The sequence below is a fragment of the Mytilus trossulus genome, chromosome 10 (assembly GCF_036588685.1).
Source record: "Mytilus trossulus isolate FHL-02 chromosome 10, PNRI_Mtr1.1.1.hap1, whole genome shotgun sequence".
Classification (NCBI taxonomy): Eukaryota; Metazoa; Mollusca; class Bivalvia; order Mytilida; family Mytilidae; genus Mytilus; species Mytilus trossulus.
Genome location: NC_086382.1, coordinates 9047088 through 9073471, shown reverse-complemented (window position 1 = coordinate 9073471; position 26384 = coordinate 9047088). Strand labels below are relative to the sequence as shown.

General features: G+C 33.0%; 1 protein-coding gene across 1 annotated transcript in view; it reads left to right on the top strand.

The window, feature by feature from the left end:
• Positions 1-405: 405 nt before the first annotated feature.
• Positions 406-26384, top strand: part of LOC134687673 (serine/threonine-protein phosphatase 6 regulatory ankyrin repeat subunit B-like) — a 40120-nt gene continuing 14141 nt past the window's right edge. The window contains exons 1-3 of the mRNA XM_063548130.1: positions 406-619; positions 3323-3552; positions 4407-4734. Coding sequence (XP_063404200.1) covers positions 406-619; positions 3323-3552; positions 4407-4734 — 772 coding nt within the window. The remainder of the gene's footprint in view (positions 620-3322; positions 3553-4406; positions 4735-26384) is intronic.

Sequence of the window (26384 nt, the reverse complement as noted above, 5' to 3'; positions counted from 1 at the left end):
TAAAATATAGAAGCAGCGAATTACTCAAACTATAAAAGCATAACGCTCTTGAAATATAAAGTCATATCATATAGATAATCGATTGATATTTGATGACAATGTTTTTTCAACGTAACAATCTGCGCTTTTACCTTTTCAATGTTCATTTATTGTGCTGACTGTCGTATATCTTATTTTTTTTATTGTCGCAAATCTGAAATTCTAGTTTGCTATAAAAAAAAAAAAAGACAAACAGACCTCTTGAACCTGTAATTTGTATCCAAGAGAAACCATCAACAAACCTTATATACATTATTTATGAAAAAATGATATGTCATGAACTAATATCTTTTTTTCAGTATTACATGAACCATAAAGTAAAAATGACATAAATTGCTACTGAAAAACGGAAGGATTTCTTGAATTATGGCACCTCTTTCGGACGAAGAAGAAAATTATATCAGATTAGCCTTGTTATTGAAAGGAGTGTCACCAAGAGCAGTCCGTATTTTCTTTGACAAAGAATTTCCACCTACATATCTACCTTCGACACTGAACAAAAACTACCACACTCTGAATGGCTTGTTTAAAAAGAGAATCATAAACCAGGCTCAGTGGAATCTTTTGTTTCCAACAAATGGTACGTGTTATAAATGTGTACACTAATGTAGTTCTGCTTTCGTTTAGATTTGTTAATTGGTAATCTGATTAAGAAACAGATGTTGTGGCCACATTTTGCTTATAGGTATCCAACAACATAAATCAAAGACAAACTGACAATACCACGACAAAACAAATTAATTAGCTAAGAAATAAACAGCAGTATGCAAAACATCACAGGGGTTAAAGTAAGTGTTTTACAGGGGTTGATATATAGAATATTCTTTTCAAAGGTAAGCTAATCTTGCTCCACTTGTGACCCTGTCATGCTGGGTTGTGATGGCAATGGAATTATTACGGCCCCGCCTTGTATTGGGTTACGCTTTAGTAATCAGTCCGCTCTATATCTTGAGTACCGTTATAATTTTATACTTTATACTTGGCATATGTATTAACCAACACCAGAGTGTGTGGCATAATGTTTGTACGACTTCCTAGGTCAACGTTTAAGGTCAAAAACTTTTGTTTCAGTCGACAACGTCATGTCTTAAGGTACATAGATATAGGAAGATGTGGTATGAGTGCCAGTGAGACAACTCTCCATCCAAATAACAATTTAAAAAAGTAAACCATTATAGGTCAATGTACGGTCTTCAACACGTAGCATTGGCTCACACCGAACAACAAGCTATAAAGGGCCCCAAAATTACTAAAGTAAAGCCATTCAAACGGGAAAACCAAAGGTTTAATCTATATGAAATAAAAAAAACGAGAAACGAAAAAAACCATGTATAAGCTATACCTTGAAAACTGTTATGATCTCAAAGTTTATATTTGATAGTTCTATTAACCAACACTAGAGGTTGTGGCTTAATGTGTGTTCAACTTTCTAGGCCAAACATAACACTTTAAATACAAAAAAACATAGAAGAAAATCATTCTCAGCACATAACGAGAATATGAAATAACTTAGGAGTTAAAACAAGTGCTTCATATTAGCTAACCATACACATATTTTTCCACACGAAAACTGAGGCTGATGCTAATGTTGATCATAGTTGTTGTAGTTCTTAAAATTTGTTGCAGAAATTATCTTTATAAAGATCAAGGGAGATGTGGTATAAAACTAAACCCTTAATTATAGGTCAATGTACGGTCTTCGATACGGAGCTTTTGGCTCACACCGAACATGCCGAACATCAAGCAATAATAAACAAAACGAGAAACGAGAAACACTTATGAACTACTTCAACAAACGACAACAACTGAACATTAGATTCCTGACTTGAACAGGTGCAAACAACTGCAGCGGGATCGAACGTTTTTATGTACCAAGCCATCTTCCTTATTTCTTTTTCCATGATCCCATACAATTGGCATAGTTCTATTTTCACGAAGTAATTATATGTGATATCAGCTTCAAGACATTTTTTTACCACACGGAGCCTGATGCTGATCATTGTCATTGTAGTTCTGTTCCCTTGTGAGTAATTATATGTGGAGATATTACTCCACCAAAGCAAACTTATAAACTTATCAAATAATTCAATCTGATATATTTTTTTGGTCAAAGGACTACTGACGTACAGATTTCTACATGATAAGAATATTTACTGTAAAAAAAGGGACTGATGTATAGGTAAACTCAAGAAATATTTAAGCTAGTAAATACAGATACAGTACAAAGTCCCAACAATTTAAAGGTCATAATTCTGGCTAGATACAAAAGTTACACCAAATAACCTGTGTCTTTAAGTGTTTTTTTTTCTTTCTTTTATATATTATAGTTCTAAAATTAAGGGTAATGTGCATCCGGTGTAATATCACTATTAACCTGCTCTATGAAATTCAACCACTAATAGTTATCAAAGGTACCAGGATTATAATTAAGTACGCCAGACGCACGTTTCGTCTACACAAAACTCATCAGTGACGCTCATATCAAAATATTTAAAAAGCTAAACAACTACAAGGTGCAGAGCATTGAGCATTCAAAATTCAAAAATATTGTGCCAAAAACGGCTAAGGTAATATATACTTTGGATAAGAAAATCCTTTTTTTTTTCGATAAAGTCAAAGTATTGTAAACATGAAATTTACATAAATGACATCATTATTGACATTCATGTCAACATCTAAGTATTGACTACTGGGCTGGTGATACTCTCGGGGACGAAACGTCCACTATCAGTGGCAACGACCCAGTGGTGTAAAAAGTTATCAAACATTACAAACATCTTTAATAGTCAAATAGTAACCTGTAATTTATAGGGCCAACAGAGATGGAATGATGTCTAGTTTGACCAGTCTTTTTTATACGTCTGTAAAAGGACAGACAGACAGACAGACAGACAGACAGACAGACAGACAGACAGACAGACAGACAGACAATCAGCCAACCAGCCAGCCAGACAGGAGAGAGAGAGAGAGAGAGAGAGAGAGAGAGAGAGAGAGAGAGAGAGAGAGAGAGAGAGAGAGAGATAGATAGATAGATAGATAGATAGATAGATAGATAGATAGATAGATAGATAGATAGATAGATAGATAGATAGATAGATAGATAGATAGATAGATTTCTGTTCAAAGGGGAATAACTCAAATACATATAATAAAATGAACTAACACTGTTTTGCAGCAAGGTTTTGGATTTCATAAAATTTGTATATGCATTTATTTACCCTGGCGAATTCTGTATTTAAGGATATGTATGACCGTTGGCGTTCAATGTCTTCTGTTGATACAGGTGTACCTGATTCCAAAGGTTTTGATGTAACATTGCTGATCTGTTTGATCAGAAACTTGACATCTGTCACTCCTCCAATCAATGGATTTGACTATCTACCACTACCAGGGGAGACAACTCCAGGATCTGATCTTGCCAGGATTAAATGGTACAGAAATATACTAGCTCATCATGATAGTAACACTATGGCAACATGTTATTTCAATACAGCATGGAGAAATGTGGTAGATGTAAGTACATTTTTAATAAAAATAATATTGTTGTATAATGTGGTACCTAGCAACTATAGGTCTGTACAATTTCAGCAATGAGCAAAACCCACATCATAAAGTAAAATATAAAAAGACAAGGCATGGTGAACACAATGTTAAATAGAAACAAACAACCCAATTTATTAATGAAACAACAAACGAAAAACAAAGTTGTAGACAGCAATCACAGAAAACCAATGAATTGACGGCTCTTGATTTGGGATAAACATGTACAGATTGTGGTATTGTTAAACATGTTAGTGGGCACTCAACCCATCTCAAACCTGTGACAGTAGTATAAAAGAGAGGCAAAAGATACCGAAGGGACTTTCAAACTCATAAGTCGAAAAAAACTGACAACGCCATGGTAAAAAACGAACAACCATGTAATGTATGTAACAGAATAACATAACATCAAACTTCAAATAAAAATTTGAAATAATTTGAAAAGGGCTTGACTCAACGACACAAAGAAAATCTGGTAAGAGTAAAGAAAAAAAGCACCTATCGAAAAGTACATACAGTTAATGACAACTTATACTAATAAACTAATACATGAAATATATCGTGCTTCCCAGACTAAGATATCAATCAGTACAAATCATCCAGTAGATTTAGTGCAAAGACATCATCTTATTATAAATTTGTCACAATTGCAATTAATTGACTCAAATGTTGGCATATTTTTTAAATTATCATCCTGGTACATATATTTCCTGAGGTTATTTTCATCATAATATATTTAAAATCTATACCTGACCCAAAATAATTACTACTTATCTATAAAGATTGCAGCTCTGTTTATTGTAACTCTTTGAAATATTTATTTACAGGCTGTAAGTCGATTGGGTGGTGTGCCAATGAATCAAGAGTGTCAAGAGCTAAAGTTGAAAATTTTAGATCAGTCTAACCAGGAAATTATGCTGGAAATCAAACAATCACAGGAAGAAATGAAGGAACTTAGACGAACAATGGACATTGAAAACTCAACCATCAGGGAAAATCTTAGAGATTTGCAAGATTCCCACAGTACATTGCAAACAGAACACTCAAGCACTACCAAAAGTCTGATAGATCTGAAGAATTCCCATAGTGATTTACAAATGGAACACTCAAAAGTCACAGAGATGTTAAAAGACCCAATACCATGGAACATAAGAGGTATATATTATAATAGTATTACAAGACGATATAAGGTAGTACTATAGTGGTTATTCAGGGGTCCTTATACAAACAGCTTTTTGAAGTTCTTCTATATTTTCCATGTTATCTATTTTTTAATCCAGTAAAATTTTGAAAATATTACCTGATTACGTCACTGTATGTTGGATTTATCATAAATATTAGGAGGTGAAAATAATACTACGAAATAATATTAGAAATTGAATTTTGTTCTTGCAAGAATCATTCTCAGCGTATTTAAGATAGTTTAGCTGAACATGTTCCAGGCATAAATCAAAACAGGAAAGGCATTTAGATATTTAGCAATGCAAACAAGAAAGATAGACTCAACTTAGCTTTTACAAGGATATTAACAAGATTAAAGAGCTGAATTATTTTGTTTCTGTAGTAAAGATGCCTTATGCTCTGAAGTTGATGATTCTATGACTGCAAACAAAAACCCTCAATGTTTTTTTTTTTTTATGTTACAAATAAGATCAGCTAAGTGGAGTTAATCGGGTAATTCCATAGTCCTTAACATGTGTCAATTAAAAAGGTCATACCAAATCATGATATATTAAATCAATAGTCCATACTTTATGTCAGGTCAATTGTCAATGCCATATGTCAAGTCAATTGTCTTACCATCTTACCACACATCAAATCATATGTCTTTACCATATGTTATGTCATATACCAAGTCAATGATCTATACCTCATATCAATGTACTTGGCTCTACCATATGTCATGCCTCTTTACCATATGTTATGCCATATACCAAATCAATTATCTATACCTCATATCAATGCACTTGGCTATTCCATATTTCACGCCTCTTTACCATATGTTATGCCATATACCAAGTCAATTATCTATACCTCATATCAACGCACTTGACTATACCATATGTCACGCCTCTTTACCATATGTTATGTCAAATACCAATTCAATTATATATACCTCATATCAATGCACTTGGCTATACCATTTGTCACGCCTCTTTACCATATGTTATGCCATATACAAGTCAATTATCTATACCTCATATCAATGGACTTGGCTATACCATATGTCACGCCTCTTTACCATATGTTATGCAATATACCAAGTCAATTATCTATACCTCATATCAATGCACTTGGCTATACCATATGTCAAGTCAATTGTCTTACCCTACATCAAATCATATGTCTTTACCATATGTTATGCCATATACCAAGTCAATTATCTATACCTCATATCAATGAACTTGGCTTTACCATATGTCACGTCTCTTTACCATATGTTATGACATATACCAAGTCAAGTATCAAACCCTCATATCAATGCACTCGGGTATACCATATTGACGCCTCTTAACTATATGTTATGCCATATAGCAGTCAATTATCTATACCTCATATCAATGCACTTGGCTATACCATATGTCACGCCTCTTTGCCATATGTTATGCCATATACCAAGGCAATTATCTATACCTCATATCAATGCACTTGGCATTTACCGTATGTCACGCCTCTTTACCATATGTTATGTCTTATACCAAGTCAATTGTGTAAACCTCACATCAATGCACTTGGCTATACCATATGTTATGTCATATACCAAGTCAAGTATCAATACCTCATATCAAAGTACTTGGCTATACCATATGTCAGGCCTCTTTACCATATGTTATGACATATACAAAGTCAATTATCTAAACCTCATATCAATGCACTCGGGTATACCATATTGACCCCTCTTAACTATATGTTATGCCATATAGCAGTCAATTATCTATACCTCATATCAATGCACTTGGCTATACCATATGTCACGCCTCTTTGCCATATGTTATGCCATATACCAAGTCAATTATCTATACCTCATATCAATGCACTTGGCATTTACCGTATGTCACGCCTCTTTACCATATGTTATGTCTTATACCAAGTCAATTGTGTATACCTCATATCAATGCACTTGGCTAGACCATATGTTATGTCATATACCAAGTCAAGTATCAATACCTCATATCAAAGTACTTGGCTATACCATATGTCAGGCCTCTTTACCATATGTTATGACATATACAAAGTCAATTATCTAAACCTCATATCAATGCACTTGGCTCTACCTTATGTCACGCCTCTTTACCATATGTTATGCAATATACCAAGTCAATTATCTATATCTCATATGAATGCACTTGGCTATACCATATGTCATGCCTCTTTACCAAATGTTATGCCATATACCAAATCAATTATCTATACCTCATATCAATGCACTTGGTTGTACCATATGTCACGCCTCTTTCCCATATGTTATGCCATATACCAAGTCAATTATCTATACCTCATATCAATGCACTTGACTATACCATATGTCACGCCTCTTTACCATATGTTATGTCAAATACCAATTCAATTATATATACCTCATATCAATGCACTTGGCTATACCATTTGTCACGCCTCTTTATCATATGTTATGACATATACCAAGTCAATTATCTATACCTCATATCAATGTACTTGGCTATACCATATGTCACGCCTCTTTACCATATGTTATGCAATATACCAAGTCAGTTATCTATACCTCATATCAATGCACTTGGCTATACTAATGTCAAGTCAATTGTCTTACCCTACATCAAATCATATGTCTTTACCATATGTTATGCCATGTACCAAGTCAAGTATCTATACCTCATACCAAAGTACTTGGCTATACCATATGTCACGCCTCTTTACCATATGTTATGCCATAAACCAAGTCAAGAATCTATACCTCATATCAATGCACTTGGTTATACCATATGTCAGTTGTCTATATCTAATGTTATCTAATGTCATGCTACTTGGCCATAGCATATGTCAAGTATCTACATGTATGTCTTATATCAATGCACTTGGATATACTATATGTCACGACTCTTTACCATATGTTATGCAATTTACCAAGTCAATTATCTATACCTCATATCAATGCAATGGCTATACCATATGTTACGCCTCTTTACCATATGCTATGCCATATACCAAGTCAGTTATCTATACCTCATATCAATGCACTTGGTTATACCATATGTCAGTTGTCTATATCTAATGTTATCTAATGTCATGCTACTTGGCCATAGCATATGTCAAGTCAATTATCTATACCTTATGTCGAACCAATTGTCCATATCTTATGCCAAGCCAGTTATCAATACCTAATTTTCTAACCAATTGGCTATACCATATGTCAAGTCAATTGTTTATAAATATTATCGATTCCATAGTCCATCCATATGTCAAGTCAATTGTCGTTACCGTATGTTAAGTCAATTGTTTATAAATAATGTTGATTCCATAATCCTTACCATATATCAAGTCAATTGTCTTTACCGTATTTCAAATCAATTGTATTTAGATATAAGAAGATGTGATATGAGTGCCAATGAGACAACACTCCATCCAAGTCAAAATTTAAGTAAACCATTATAGGTCAAAGTACGGTCTTCAACACGGAGCATTGGCTCACACAGTATGTCTAGTCAATTGTCTATTCCATATGTCATTCAAATGTTTCAACAATATGTCAATGTCAATACTAATTGTCAGTTCCATTGTCCATATCCCATGTGAATCTATAGTCCATACCCTATGTCAAATTAAATGCCAATACCATATATAAATATGTCAATCTTATTGTCTATTCCGTATGTCAAGTCAATTGTCAAGACCATATGTCAAGACAATTGTCCACACCAAATGTCAAAGTATTGTCTTTATCGTATGTCGAGTTAACAGTCTATACCTAATGTCAAATCCTTATCCGTACCATATGTCAAGTCAATTTTCTCTACCATATGTCAAGTCAATAGTTTATATCATATGTCAAGTAAAAAGTCTATAGCATATGTCAGGTAAATACAATGTAGACCATGGCATATGTCAAGTTAATTATTTAAACCACTTGTCAGATGTCAAGTCAATTGTCTCTTTTTAATCTGAAGCCATTTGGATACACATATGTGAGGGTAAAAATGCCCTTTACCGTCAGGCGTCAAACGGTCATTTTAGCTACTGATAGCGTCAAATTGATTGAATTTTATCGTGATTCCCAAAAATATCCCTATTGTGATTTGTCAGAGGTCTCACTTATTATAGTAACCCCTTTTTTGGAATAAAATTAACGTGATTCGTCAAAATCATTGGACTTTTTAATCGTCTTAAAAAAGTGTACATTTTATCGTCATCTACATAAAATTACCGTTAACTTCATTTAAGATTTTTTTTTACAGTTATTCATCATGAAAGTACACGCATAACGACCCTCGTATGTCTAGTAAAACTGGTTTTATATAATCTGGTGCCATTTAGCTACACATATGTCAGGTCACCTGTTAAACCTATTGTCACACAACTTGGCTTTACCATATGTCAAGTCAATTTTCTATACATAATATCAAGCCACTTGGCCATAGATACCATATTTCAAGTCAATTATCTTTTTGATATGTTAAGTCAAATGTCGATAACATAAGTCATACCAGTTATCTGTATGATATGTTTAATGTTTGTTTAATATGTATACCATATGTCAAGAAAATTGTTCATACCATTTGTCAAACCAATTATCCATGTCATATGTCAAGTAAATAGTTTATACCATATGGAATGTCAATTGTATGTATGACATTTTAAGTGATTTTTATACCATTTGTCAAGCAAATTGTCATATGCCAAACCTATTCCCAGTGCATATAATAGGTCTATCCTTTGTCCATACCATAGGTTGAGCCTTTTGTCTATACCGTAGGTCAAGCTCTTTATCTACACCATATTCAAGCCTTTTGTCTATATCGTAGGTCAAGCCCTTTGTCTATACCATATTCAAGCCTTTTGTCTATTAAAATTGAGAATGGAAATGGGGAATGTGCCAAAGAGACAAGAACCCGACCATAGAAAAAAATAACAGCAGAGGTCACCAACAGGTCTTCAGTGTAGAGAGAAATTCCTGAATCCGGAAGCGTCCTTCAGCTGGCCCCTAAACAAATATATACTAGTTTAGTGATAATGAAATTTTCAAACAAGTTATCGATACGTATGTCAAGCCTTTTGCCTAAATAGGGTCTCACTAATAAAGGGAAAAAAACATCAAGAAGCGACAAGAAGAATAATTAAGCGACAAGAAAACAATTTAGCGACTAAGAATTTTTTTTTATTAAGATTAATTACTTATTCCAAATTAATATTAAAAAATATGCATTAATTTTTTTTTTTTATATATGGGCAGTAATAAAATGATTTGTTTTTAGAGTTATTGATAGATGAAGAAATTAAACATTTGTAAGGAAGAAAGGGATTGTGTAGTTTTTATTAAATATAAGGAATCTGTTTAAGATAATGTATGTACTGTTTTCAGCAAAGTTTGAGTATGAGTAAATGAATAAAGATGGATATAGAGGCGCGTGTCCCTTGTTTTATTGCTACAGGTGTAACACCACTAATTCAGGCCCGGCCAGAAAGCACATACCAGAAAGTAGTACATATTTAAAACAAAATAGTTCCTACGCATGAGTGTAACTTATGTAGAATATTTCGGTATTTTTGGTATCAAATGAAAGCTGAAGGACTGGTGATCATTGTAGAACACTTTTGGACTTTTAATTTTGAATATTAAAAAAAACTGCACCAAATTTAAAAAAGAGGGTACATTTTGTCTGTTTGTCAGATCTGAAGTACCTGTTTTGGTACATCTGAAGTTCCGGGAACCAGTTCTTTCTTATATGTCATGTAAGGTATGTTGATGTTTTCAGTACAAGACACCATAAAGTGTTGCTTTGAAATGCAATGCTTGCCACTTTATTTGAACTTAAAATAAAAGAGGTGTGCCTGCTTGAAACGGAGGAATTTAACATAGAAAGCAATGGGACCATGAATTAGTGGTGTACTTCCTACAATAAAAGTCCAATTAACACCTTGAACTTTGTACACGCGTCAGACTAAACAATTACATGCGCCAGAATATACAATCATTGTAAAATAGTGAACATCTGTTGAAAACTCAAAATTTTCATGTATTATCTCTATTCTTCAATCAACATTTAAGTGCCAGTCTGCCTTAGAATCAGGCAGTGGTGAAAACATGACCAAAAAAACCCACCCAATTTTACATTGATTTTAGTTCATAATATGTAGTTACGCACAAAATTAACATTCATTTGCGTTTTCTGTTCTGTTTGTAGGAGATACAATTTGGTTGTAATGCACTATAAATTAACGAATAAGGGCAGATAACTCTTTAATTTGCTATCATTCTAACCAATTTTCTAACCAAGTTATTTGATATTACCAGACACACACAAACGAAAGACTAATACTCTTTAACTCAGGATGATGGTTAGTATTAAATAGCATGATTACCTCGGTGGGTTTTTTCTAATCATGTTTTAATGTTTACCTAAATTGCCTGATTCTTAGAGAGACTGGCACTTAACTATGCATAAACATGATAAATATCGTTTAATGAGGCAATACACAAAATAAAATGAAAAAAAAATTTCACATTTTAATTATGTTTTTTTCTTTTTTGATTTCAGTTCATTGTATTTAAAAATTTGTGTAAAGTATTTTCTAGACAATGATGCACAAATAATGCATGCTGCAAGTTTATTATATACTGTACGAAGAAAGTTTTAAAACAAATTATAAGATAAATATGCTATTTTTCTAAAACACAAGTAAACTTGATTAATATCATAATACAACAGGGTTAACGTAATCTTGCTGTAATACACATAATAAATAATAAATTAAAAATGACTTTTTCTATATATTTATTGATATATAGAACAGTCAGGGGCATTACTTAAACAAGTAACTCTTAAAACTACCTACATTAGTAATGTTGAAAACGAGGATATTTAAAAAATTACTTATATAAGTAACTTTTCTAAATATTATTTTTATAGGTGACCAATTATACAAATTTTACTAGTTTTAACAAATTTTTGCAGACATCTGGTTATATTTCCCATGAAATATAAAATCCAATTCTTCTGAAACACTAATTGCTTTTCTGACGCACTTATCTTTGATATCGACGCTTCTTGGTCAAAGATTGGTCTCTTGGGACTATTAAAATACCGTTTTCCTTCAAAATCTTGGAGGTAGACAGATATAAATAGATAGAAACTTATGAATCAATTAAGACTTGATGTTATTTATAATTTGTAACCCAAAACAATTACATATGTTCCTAAAATAAGTGTGATTACTAATTCTTTCAAAGATATACAAAGTTACTTATTCAAGTAACATTTGTGTCATAATTTTTAAAGTAACCCTTTATGTCTATTCTCCTCTCAAATCTTACAAATTCTTAAATTTATGATATAAAATGATGTAAAAATTCATAAAAACTACATTTAGTCCCTGCTTTTATTGAAATATAAAATAACTCTATTGAGTTCTTTTATATTTTTTAAAAACAAAAATGACCTATATAAGTAAATAAAAAAAGTTACTTGTTTAAGTAACGCCCCTGACTGTAGAATACTAACTTTCTTGTCGCTAAATTTGTTTTCTTTTGCATATTTTTTCAATATTTATTTGGAATAAGTAATCTCAATAAAAAAAAATGTTTTCTTGTCGCTAAATAGTCTTCTTGTCGCTTCTTATCGCTTAATTATTCTTCTTGTCGCTTCTTGACGCTTCTTGTCACTAAAATTCTTCTTGTCGCTTATAAGGGAGACCGCCTTAAGTCAATTATCTAGACCTCATATCAATGCACTTGGCTATACCATATGTCTGGCCTCTTTACCATATGTTATGCAATATACCAAGTCAATTATCCATGCCTCATATCAATGCACTTGGCTATACAATATGTCTGGCCTCTTTATCATATGCTATGCCATATACCAAGTCATTTTTCTATACCTCATACCAATGAACATGGCTAAACCATATGTCACGCCTCTTTACCATATGTTATGCCATATAACAAGTCAAGTATCTATGTCTTATATCAATGCACTTGGATATACTATATGTCACGCCTCTTTACCATATGTTATGCAATTTACCAAGTCAATTATCTATACCTCATATCAATGCAATGGCTATACCATATGTTACGCCTCTTTACCATATGCTATGCCATATACCAAGTCAGTTATCTATACCTCATATCAATGCACTTGGTTATACCATATGTCAGTTGTCTATATCTAATGTTATCTAATGTCATGCTTCTTGGCCATATCATATGTCAAGTCAATTATCTATACCTTATGTCAAACCAATTGTCCATATCTTATGCCAAGCCAGTTGTCAATACCTAATTTTCTAGCCACTTGGCTATACCATATGTCAAGTCAATTGTTCATAAATATTATCGATTCCATAGTCCATCCATATGTCAAGTCAATTGTCGTTACCGTATGTTAAGTCAATTGTTTAGAAATAATGTTGATTCCATAATCCTTACCATATATCAAGTCAATTGTCTTTACCGTATTTCAAATCAATTGTATTTAGATATAAGAAGATGTAATATGAGTGCCAATGAGACAACACGCCATCCAAGTCAAAATTTAAGTAAACCATTATAGGTCAAAGTACGGTCTTCAACACGGAGCATTGGCTCACACAGTATGTCTAGTCAATTGTCTATTCCAAATGTCATTCAAATGATTCAACAATATGTCAATGTCAATACTAATTGTCAGTTCCATTGTCCATATCCCATGTGAATCTATAGTCCATACCTTATGTCAAATCAAATGCCAATACCATATATACATATGTCAATCTTATTGTCTATTCCGTATGTCAGGTCAATTGTCCACACCATATGTCAAGACAATTGTCCACACCAAATGTCAAAGTATTGTCTTTATCGTATGTCGAGTTAACAGTCTATACCTAATGTCAAATCCTTATCCGTACCATATGTCAAGTCAATTGTCTATACCATATGTCAAGTCAATAGTTTATATCATATGTCAAGTAAAAAGTCTATAGCATATGTCAGGTAAATACAATGTAGACCATAGCATATGTCAAGATAATTATTTATACCACTTGTCAGATGTCAAGTCAATTGTCTCTTTTTAATCTGAAGCCATTTGGATACACATATGTGAGGGTAAAAATGCCCTTTACCGTCAGGCGTCAAACGGTCATTTTAGCTACTGATAGCGTCAAATTGATTGAATTTTATCGTGATTCCCAAAAATATCCTTATTGTGATTTGTCAGAGGTCTCACTTATTATAGTAACCCCTTTTTTGGAATAAAATTAACGTGATTCGTCAAAACCATTGGACTTTTTAATCGTCTTAAAAAAGTGTACATTTTATCGTCATCTACATAAAATTACCGTTAACGTCATTTAAGTTTTTTTTTACAGTTATTCATCATGAAAGTACACGACCCTCGTATGTCTAGTAAAACTGGTTTTATATAATCTGGTGCCATTAAGCTACACATATGTCAGGTCACCTGTTAAACCTATTGTCACACAACTTCGCTTTACCATATGTCAAGTCAATTTTCTATACATAATATCAAGCCACTTGGCCATAGATACCATATTTCAAGTCAATTATCTTTTGGATATGCTAAGTCAAATGTCGATAACATAAGTCATACCAGTTATCTGTATGATATGTTTAATGTTTTTTTATATGTATACCATATGTCAAGAAAATTGTTAATACCATTTGTCAAACCAATTATCCATGTCATATGTCAAGTAAATAGTTTATACCATATGGAATGTCAATTGTATGTATGACATTTTAAGTGATTTTTATACCATTTGTCAAGCAAATTGTCATACGCCAAACCTATTCCCAGTGCATATAATAGGTCTATCATTTGTCCATACCATAGGTTGAGCCTTTTGTCTATACCGTAGGTCAAGCTCTTTATCTACACCATATTCAAGCCTTTTGTCTATATCGTAGGTCAAGCCCTTTGTCTATACCATATTCAAGCCTTTTGTCTATTAAAATTGAGAATGGAAATGGGGAATGTGCCAAAGAGACAAGAACCCGACCATAGAAAAAAATAACAGCAGAGGTCACCAACAGGTCTTCAATGGAGAAATTCCTGAACCCGGAGGCGTCCTTCAGCTGGCCCCTAAACAAATATATACTAGTTTAGTGATAATAAAATTTTCAAACAAGTTATCGATACGTATGTCAAGCCTTTTGCCTAAATAGGGTCTCACTAATAAAGGGAAAAAAACATCAAGAAGCGACAAGAAGGATAATTAAGCGACAAGAAAACAATTTAGCGACTAGAATTTTTTTTTTTTATTTAGATTAATTACTTATTCCAAATTAATATTAAAAAATATGCATTAATTATTTTTTTTTATATATGGGCAGTAATAAAATTATTTGTTTTTAGAGTTATTGATAGATGAAGAAATTAAACATTTGTAAGGAAGAAAGGGATTGTGTAGTTTTTATTAAATATAAGGAATCTGTTTAAGATAATGTATGTACTGTTTTCAGCAAAGTTTGAGTATGAGTAAATGAATGAAGATGGATATAGAGGCGCGTGTCCCTTGTTTTATTGCTACAGGTGTAACACCACTAATTCAGGCCCTGCCAGAAATCACATACCAGAAAGTAGTACATATTTAACACAAAATAGTTCCTACGCATGAGTGTAACTTGCAAAATATGTAGAATATTTTGGTATTTTTGGTATCAAATGAAAGCTAAAGGACTGGTGATCATTGTAGAATACTTTTGGACTTTTAATTTTGAATATTAAAAAAACTGCACCAAATTTAGAAAAGAGGGTACATTTTGTCTGTTTGTCAGATCTGAAGTACCTGTTTTGGTACATCTGAAGTTCCGGGAACCAGTTCTTTCTTATATGCCATGTAAGGTATGATGATTTTTTCAGTACAAGACACCATAAAGTGTTGCTTTGAAATGCAATGCTTGCCACTTTATTTGAACTTAAAATAAAAGAGGTGTGCCTGCTTGAAACGGAGGAATTTAACATAGAAAGCAATGGGACCATGAATTAGTGGTGTACTTCCTACAATAAAAGTCCAATTAACACCTTGAACTTTGTACACGCGTCAGACTAAACAATTACATGCGCCAGAATATACAATCATTGTAAAATAGTGAACATCTGTTGAAAACTCAAAATTTTCATGTATTATCTCTATTCTTCAATCAACATTTAAGTGCCAGTCTGCCTTAGAATCAGGCAGTGGTGAAAACATGACCAAAAAAACCCACCCAATTTTACATTGATTTTAGTTCATAATATGTAGTTACGCACAAAATTAACATTCATTTGCGTTTTCAGTTCTGTTTATAGGAGATACAATTTGGTTGTAATGCACTAGAAATTAACGAATAAGGGCAGATAACTCTTTAATTTGCTATCATTCTAACCAATGCTCTAACCAAGTTATTTGATATTACCAGACACACACAAACGAAAGACTAATACTTTTTAACTCAGGATGATGGTTAGTATTAAATAGCATGATTACTTCGGTGGTTTTTTTCTAATCATGTTTTAATGTTTACCTAAATTGCCTGATTCTTACAGAGACTGGCACTTAACTATGCATAAACATGATAAATATCGTTTAATGAGGCAATACACAAAATAAAATGATAAAAAAAATTCACATTTTAATTATGTTTTTTCTTTTTTTGATTTTAGTGCATTGTATTTAAAAATTTGTGTAAAGTATTTTCTAGACAATGATGCACAAATAATGCATGCTGCAAGTTTATTATATACTGTACGAAGAAAGTTTTAAAACAAATTATAAGATAAATATGCTATTTTTCAAAAACACAAGTAAACTTGATTAATATCATAATACAACAGGGTTAACGTAATCTTGCTGTAATGCACATAATAAATAATAAATTAAAAATGACTTTTTCTATATATTTATTGATATATAGAACAGTCAGGGGCATTACTTAAACAAGTAACTCTTAAAACTACCTACATTAGTAATGTTGAAAACGAGGATATTTAAAAAATTACTTATATAAGTAACTTTTCTAAATATTATTTTTATAGGTGACCAATTATACAAATTTTACTAGTTTTAACAAATTTTGCAGACATCTGGTTATATTTCCCATGAAATATAAAATCCAATTCTTCTGAAACACTAATTGCTTTTCTGACGCACTTATCTTTGATATCGACGCTTCTTGGTCAAAGATTGGTCTCTTGTGACTATTAAAATACCGTTTTCCTTCAAAATCTTGAAGGTAGACAGATATAAATAGATAGAAACTTATGAATCAATTAAGACTTGATGTTATTTATAATTTGTAACCCAAAACAATTACATATGTTCCTAAAATAAGTGTGATTACTAATTCTTTCAAAGATATACAAAGTTACTTATTCAAGTAACATTTTTGTCATTATTTTTAAAGTAACCCTTTATGTCTATTCTCCTCTCAAATCTTACAAATTCTTAAATTTATGATATAAAATGATGTAAAAATTCATAAAAACTACATTTAGTCCCTGCTTTTATTGAAATATAAAATAACTCTATTGAGTTCTTTTATATTTTTTAAAAACAAAAATTACCTATATAAGTAAATAAAAAAAAGTTACTTGTTTAAGTAACGCCCCTGACTGTAGAATACTAACTTTCTTGTCGCTAAATTTGTTTTCTTTTACATATTTTTTCAATATTTATTTGGAATAAGTAATCTCAATAAAAAAAATGTTTTCTTGTCGCTAAATAGTCTTCTTGTCGCTTCTTATCGCTTAATTATTCTTCTTGTCGCTTCTTGACGCTTCTTGTCACTAAAATTCTTCTTGTCGCTAATTAGTGAGACCGCCTAAAGTCAATTATCTATACCTCATATTAATGCACTTGGCTATACCATATGTCTGGCCTCTTTACCATATGTTATGCCATATACCAAGTCAATTATCCATGCCTCATATCAATGCACTTGGCTATACAATATGTCTGGCCTATTTACCATATGCTATGCCATATACCAAGTCATTTTTCTATACCTCATATCAGTGCACTTGGCTATACCATATGTCACACCTCTTTACCATATGTTATGCCATATACCAAGTCATTTATCTATACCTCATATCAATGCACTTGGCTATACCATATGTCATGCCTCTTTACCATATGTTATGCCATATACCAAGTCAATTATCTATACCTCATATCAATGCACTTGGCTATACCATATGTCATGCCTCTTTACCATATGTTATGCCATATACCAAGTCATTTATCTATACCTCATATCAATGCACTTGGCTATACCATATGTCATGCCTCTTTACCATATTTTATGCCATATTTCAAGTCAATTATTTATGCCTCATACCAATGCACTTAGCTATACCATTTGTCACGCCTCTTTACCATATGTTATGCCATTTACCAAGTCAATTATCTATGCCTCATATCAATGCACTTGGCTGTACCATATGTCTGGCCTCTTTACCATATGTTATGCCATATACCTAGTCATTTATCTATACCTCATATCAATGCACTTGGCTATACCATATGTCACGCCTCTTTGCCATATGTTATGCCATATACCAAGTCAATTATCTATACCTCATATTAATGCACTTGGCTATACCATATGTCACGCCTCTTTGCCATATGTTATGCCATATACTTAGTCAATTATCTATACCTCATATCAATGCACTTGGCTATACCATATGTCACGCCTCTTTACCATATGTTATGCCATATACCAAGTCAATTATCTATACCTCATATTAATGCACTTAGCTATACCATATGTCACGCCTCTTTACCATATGTTATGCCATATACCAAGTAAATTATCTATACCTCATATCAATGCACTTGGTTATACCATATGTCACGCCTCTTTACCATATGTAATCCCATATACTAAGTCAATTATCTATACCTCATATCAATGCACTTGGCTATACCATATTTCAAGTCAATTGTCTTACCATCTTACCATACATCCAATCATTTGTCTTTACCATATGTTATGCTATATACCGGGTCAATTATCTATACCGAATATCAATGCACTTGGCTATACCATATGTCAAGTCAATTTTCTTACCATCTTACCATACATCCAATCATTTGTCTTTACCAAATAAAATGCCATATCCCGGGTCAATTATCTATACCTCATATCAATGTACTTTGCTGTACCATATGTCACGCCTCTTTACCATATGTTATGCCATATACCAAGTCAATATCTATGCCTCATATCAATGCACTTGGCTATATATACCAAGTCAATTATCTATGCCTCATATCAATGCACTTGGCTATACCATATGTCACGCCTCTTTACCATATTTTATGCCATATACCAAGTCAATTATCTATACCTCATATCAATGCACTTGGCTATACCATATGTCACGCCTCTTTGCCATATGTTATGCCATATACCAAGTCAATTATCTATACCTCATAACTATGCGCTTAGCTATACCATATGTCAAGTCAATTGTCTTACCATCTTACCATATATCCAATCATTGTCTTTACCATATTTTATGCCATATACCGGGTCAATTATCTTTACCTCATATCAATGCAATTGGCTATACCATATGTCACGCCTATTTACCATATGTTATGCCATATACCAAGTCAATTATCTATATCTCATATCAATACACTTGGCTATACCATATGTCACGCCTCTTTACCATATGTTATGCCATATACCAAGTCAATTATCTATACCTCATATCAATGCACTTGGCTATACCATATTTCAAGTCAATTGTCTTACCCTACATCCAATCATATGTCTTTACCATATGTTATGCCATATACCAAGTCAATTATCTATACTTCATATCAATGAACTTGGCTTTACCATATGTCACGTCTCTTTACCATATGTTATGTCATATACCAAGTCAAGTATCAAAACCTCATATCAATGCACTCGGGTATACCATATTGACGCCTCTTAACTATATGTTATGCCATATATCAGTCAATTATCTAATCCTCATATCAATGCACTTTGCTATACCATATGTCACGCCTCCTTACCATATGTTATGCCATATACCAAGTCAATTATCTATACCTCATATCAATGCACTTGGCTCTTCCATATGTCACGCCTCTTTACCATATGTAATGTCTTATACCAAGTCAATTTTGTATACCTCATATCAATGCACTTGGCTATACCATATGCTATGTAATATACCAAGTCAATTATCTATACCTCATATCAATGAACTTGGCATACCATATGTCACGTCTCTTTACCATTTGTTATGTCGTAAACCAAGTCAAGTATCAAAACCTCATATCAATGCACTCGGGTATACCATATTGACGCCTCTTAACTATATGTTATGCCATATAGCAGTCAATTATATATACCTCATATCAAAGTCCTTGGCTATACCATATGTCAGGCCTCTTTACCATATGTTATGTCATATACAAAGTCAATTATCTAAACCTCATATCAATGCACTTGGCTCTACCATATGTCACGCCTCTTTACCATATGTTATGCAATATACTAAGTCAATTATCTATATCTCATATGAATGCACTTGGCTATACCATATGTCATGCCTCTTTACCAAATGTTATGCCATATACCAAGTCAATTATTTATGCCTCATATCAATGCACTTGGTTGTACCACATGTCACGCCTCTTTCCAATATGTTATGCCATATACCAAGTCAATTATCTATACCTCATATCAATGCACTTGGCTCTACCATATGTCATGCCTCTTTACCATATGTTATGCCATATACCAAGTCAATTATCTATACCTCATATCAATGCACTTGGCTATACCATATGTCACGCCTCTTTGCCATATGTTATGCCATATACCAAGTTATTTATCTATACCTCATATCAATGCACTTGGCTATACCATATTTCAAGTCAATTGTCTTACCATCTTACCATACATCCAATCATTTGTCTTTACCATATGTTATGCCATATACCGGGTCAATTATCTATACCTCATATCAATGCACTTGGCTAAACCATATGTCATGCCTCTTTACCATATGTTATGCCATATACCAAGTCAATATCTATGCCTCATATCAATGCACTTGGCTATACCATATGTCACGCCTATTTACCATATGTTATGCCATATACCAAGTCAATATCTATGCCTCATATCAATGCACTTGGCTACACCATATGTCACGCCTCTTTGCCATATGTTATGCCATATACCAAGTCAAGTATCTATACCTCATACCAATGCACTTGTCTATACCATATGTCACGCCTCTTTACCATGTGTTATGCCATATTCCAAGTCAGTTATCTATCCCTCATATCAATGCACTTAGCTATACCATTTGTCACGCCTCTTTACCATATGTTATGCCATATACCAAGTCAATTATCTATGCCTCATATTAATGCACTTGGTTATACCATATGTCACGCCTCTTTACCATATGTTATGCCATATACCAAGTCAATTATTTATACCTCATATCAATGCACTTGGCTATACCATATGTCACGCCTATTTACCATATGTTAACCATATACCAAGTCAATTATCTATATCTCATATCAATGCACTTGGCTATACCATATGTCACGCCTCTTTGCCTTATGTTATGCTATATACCAAGTCAATTATCTATACTTCATATCAATGCACTTGGCTATACCATATGTCACGCCTCTTTACCATATGTTATGTCATATATATATATACGAGTCTAAATTGAAAACTACGTTCAAACCTATGACTGCGTTGGATAAAAACCGCAGTTTTTATACGTGTGCATGTCAAACAAATTTCGTTGTAGAAGGGTCTTAAAACAGCACAAACAACATTTTCCAAAAGACCTAAAGAGTGAAAAAGTATATTTAAACAAAACGCATTTGACTAACAGGTCGAACAACTGATGTAAAAAGTACCCTTATTTTAAGAGAAAGTACCCTCATTTTTAGATTAACTCTTGAATTTTAAGAGTCAATATATAGGATGAACGGATCATATCAACCGGAGGGAAAATATGATACATGCCCAAACAAAAAATATAAACGAGTCTAAATTGAAAACTACGTTCAAACCTATGACTGCGTTGGATAAAAACCGCAGTTTTTATACGTGTGCATGTCAAACAAATTTCGTTGTAGAAGGGTCTAAAAACAGCACAAACAACATTTTCCAAAAGACCTAAAGAGTGAAAAAGTATATTTAAACAAAACGCATTTGACTAACAGGTCGAACAACTGATGTTCTTTAACCCTGCTGACTGCCATTGGCGATTGCCAAATGAAATTGATCACAAGATGTAACAAAATCGATCCTAATATAAATTTAATACGTCACAGAAAAAAAAAATTGTTAACTTGTGGACAGGATGTTGTGCCACAAACATTCGGTGTCAATATTTCTTTAGTACACCATATCCGGATTTCGACAATAAATGTCTCTTCAGTGATGTTAGGGATCGAAACGGTATTTGGAAGGCCATATAAAAAGTACCCTTATTTTAAGAGAAAGTACCCTCATTTTTAGATTAACTCTTGAATTTTAAGAGTCAATATATAGGATGAACGGATCATATCAACCGGAGGGAAAATATGATACATGCCCAAACAAAAAATATAAACGAGTCTAAATTGAAAACTACGTTCAAACCTATGACTGCGTTGGATAAAAACCGCAGTTTTTATACGTGTGCATGTCAAACAAATTTCGTTGTAGAAGGGTCTATAAACAGCACAAACAACATTTTCCAAAAGACCTAAAGAGTGAAAAAGTATATTTAAACAAAACGCATTTGACTAACAGGTCGAACAACTGATGTTCTTTAACCCTGCTGACTGCCATTGGCGATTGCCAAATGAAATTGATCACAAGATGTAACAAAATGGATCCTAATATGAATTTAATACGTCACAGAAAAAAAAAATTGTTAACTTGTGGACAGGATGTTGTGCCACAAACATTCGGTGTCAATATTTCTTTAGTACACCATATCCGGATTTCGACAATAAATGTCTCTTCAGTGATGTTAGGGATCGAAACGGTATTTGGAAGGCCATATAAAAAGTACCCTTATTTTAAGAGAAAGTACCCTCATTTTTAGATTAACTCTTGAATTTTAAGAGTCAATATATAGGATGAACGGATCATATCAACCAGAGGGAAAATATGATACATGCCCAAACAAAAAATATAAACGAGTCTAAATTGAAAACTACGTTCAAACCTATGACTGCGTTGGATAAAAACCGCAGTTTTTATACGTGTGCATGTCAAACAAATTTCGTTGTAGAAGGGTCTAAAAACAGCACAAACAACATTTTCCAAAAGACCTAAAGAGTGAAAAAGTATATTTAAACAAAACGCATTTGACTAACAGGTCGAACAACTGATGTTCTTTAACCCTGCTGACTGCCATTGGCGATTGCCAAATGAAATTGATCACAAGATGTAACAAAATGGATCCTAATATAAATTTAATACGTCACAGAAAAAAAAAAATTGTTAACTTGTGGACAGGATGTTGTGCCACAAACATTCGGTGTCAATATTTCTTTAGTACACCATATCCGGATTTCGACAATAAATGTCTCTTCAGTGATGTTAGGGATCGAAACGGTATTTGGAAGGCCATATAAAAAGTACCCTTATTTTAAGAGAAAGTACCCTCATTTTTAGATTAACTCTTGAATTTTAAGAGTCAATATATAGGATGAACGGATCATATCAACCGGAGGGAAAATATGATACATGCCCAAACAAAAAATATAAACGAGTCTAAATTGAAAACTACGTTCAAACCTATGACTGCGTTGGATAAAAACCGCAGTTTTTATACGTGTGCATGTCAAACAAATTTCGTTGTAGAAGGGTCTATAAACAGCACAAACAACATTTTCCAAAAGACCTAAAGAGTGAAAAAGTATATTTAAACAAAACGCATTTGACTAACAGGTCGAACAACTGATGTTCTTTAACCCTGCTGACTGCCATTGGCGATTGCCAAATGAAATTGATCACAAGATGTAACAAAATGGATCCTAATATGAATTTAATACGTCACAGAAAAAAAAAATTGTTAACTTGTGGACAGGATGTTGTGCCACAAACATTCGGTGTCAATATTTCTTTAGTACACCATATCCGGATTTCGACAATAAATGTCTCTTCAGTGATGTTAGGGATCGAAACGGTATTTGGAAGGCCATATAAAAAGTACCCTTATTTTAAGAGAAAGTACCCTCATTTTTAGATTAACTCTTGAATTTTAAGAGTCAATATATAGGATGAACGGATCATATCAACCAGAGGGAAAATATGATACATGCCCAAACAAAAAATATAAACGAGTCTAAATTGAAAACTACGTTCAAACCTATGACTGCGTTGGATAAAAACCGCAGTTTTTATACGTGTGCATGTCAAACAAATTTCGTTGTAGAAGGGTCTAAAAACAGCACAAACAACATTTTCCAAAAGACCTAAAGAGTGAAAAAGTATATTTAAACAAAACGCATTTGACTAACAGGTCGAACAACTGATGTTCTTTAACCCTGCTGACTGCCATTGGCGATTGCCAAATGAAATTGATCACAAGATGTAACAAAATGGATCCTAATATAAATTTAATACGTCACAGAAAAAAAAAAATTGTTAACTTGTGGACAGGATGTTGTGCCACAAACATTCGGTGTCAATATTTCTTTAGTACACCATATCCGGATTTCGACAATAAATGTCTCTTCAGTGATGTTAGGGATCGAAACGGTATTTGGAAGGCCATATAAAAAGTACCCTTATTTTAAGAGAAAGTACCCTCATTTTTAGATTAACTCTTGAATTTTAAGAGTCAATATATAGGATGAACGGATCATATCAACCGGAGGGAAAATATGATACATGCCCAAACAAAAAATATAAACGAGTCTAAATTGAAAACTACGTTCAAACCTATGACTGCGTTGGATAAAAACCGCAGTTTTTATACGTGTGCATGTCAAACAAATTTCGTTGTAGAAGGGTCTAAAAACAGCACAAACAACATTTTCCAAAAGACCTAAAGAGTGAAAAAGTATATTTAAACAAAACGCATTTGACTAACAGGTCGAACAACTGATGTTCTTTAACCCTGCTGACTGCCATTGGCGATTGCCAAATGAAATTGATCACAAGATGTAACAAAATGGATCCTAATATAAATTTAATACGTCACAGAAAAAAAAAATTGTTAACTTGTGGACAGGATGTTGTGCCACAAACATTCGGTATCAATATTTCTTTAGTACACCATATCCGGATTTCGACAATAAATGTCTCTTCAGTGATGTTAGGGATCGAAACGGTATTTGGAAGGCCATATAAAAAGTACCCTTATTTTAAGAGAAAGTACCCTCATTTTTAGATTAACTCTTGAATTTTAAGAGTCAATATATAGGATGAACGGATCATATCAACCGGAGGGAAAATATGATACATGCCCAAACAAAAAATATAAACGAGTCTAAATTGAAAACTACGTTCAAACCTATGACTGCGTTGGATAAAAACCGCAGTTTTTATACGTGTGCATGTCAAACAAATTTCGTTGTAGAAGGGTCTAAAAACAGCACAAACAACATTTTCCAAAAGACCTAAAGAGTGAAAAAGTATATTTAAACAAAACGCATTTGACTAACAGGTCGAACAACTGATGTTCTTTAACCCTGCTGACTGCCATTGGCGATTGCCAAATGAAATTGATCACAAGATGTAACAAAATCGATCCTAATATAAATTTAATACGTCACAGAAAAAAAAAATTGTTAACCTGTGGACAGGATGTTGTGCCACAAACATTCGGTGTCAATATTTCTTTAGTACACCATATCCGGATTTCGACAATAAATGTCTCTTCAGTGATGTTAGGGATCGAAACGGTATTTGGAAGGCCATATAAAAAGTACCCTTATTTTAAGAGAAAGTACCCTCATTTTTAGATTAACTCTTGAATTTTAAGAGTCAATATATAGGATGAACGGATCATATCAACCGGAGGGAAAATATGATACATGCCCAAACAAAAAATATAAACGAGTCTAAATTGAAAACTACGTTCAAACCTATGACTGCGTTGGATAAAAACCGCAGTTTTTATACGTGTGCATGTCAAACAAATTTCGTTGTAGAAGGGTCTAAAAACAGCACAAACAACATTTTCCAAAAGACCTAAAGAGTGAAAAAGTATATTTAAACAAAACGCATTTGACTAACAGGTCGAACAACTGATGTTCTTTAACCCTGCTGACTGCCATTGGCGATTGCCAAATGAAATTGATCACAAGATGTAACAAAATGGATCCTAATATAAATTTAATACGTCACAGAAAAAAAAAATGTTAACTTGTGGACAGGATGTTGTGCCACAAACATTCGGTGTCAATATTTCTTTAGTACACCATATCCGGATTTCGACAATAAATGTCTCTTCAGTGATGTTAGGGATCGAAACGGTATTTGGAAGGCCATATAAAAAGTACCCTTATTTTAAGAGAAAGTACCCTCATTTTTAGATTAACTCTTGAATTTTAAGAGTCAATATATAGGATGAACGGATCATATCAACCGGAGGGAAAATATGATACATGCC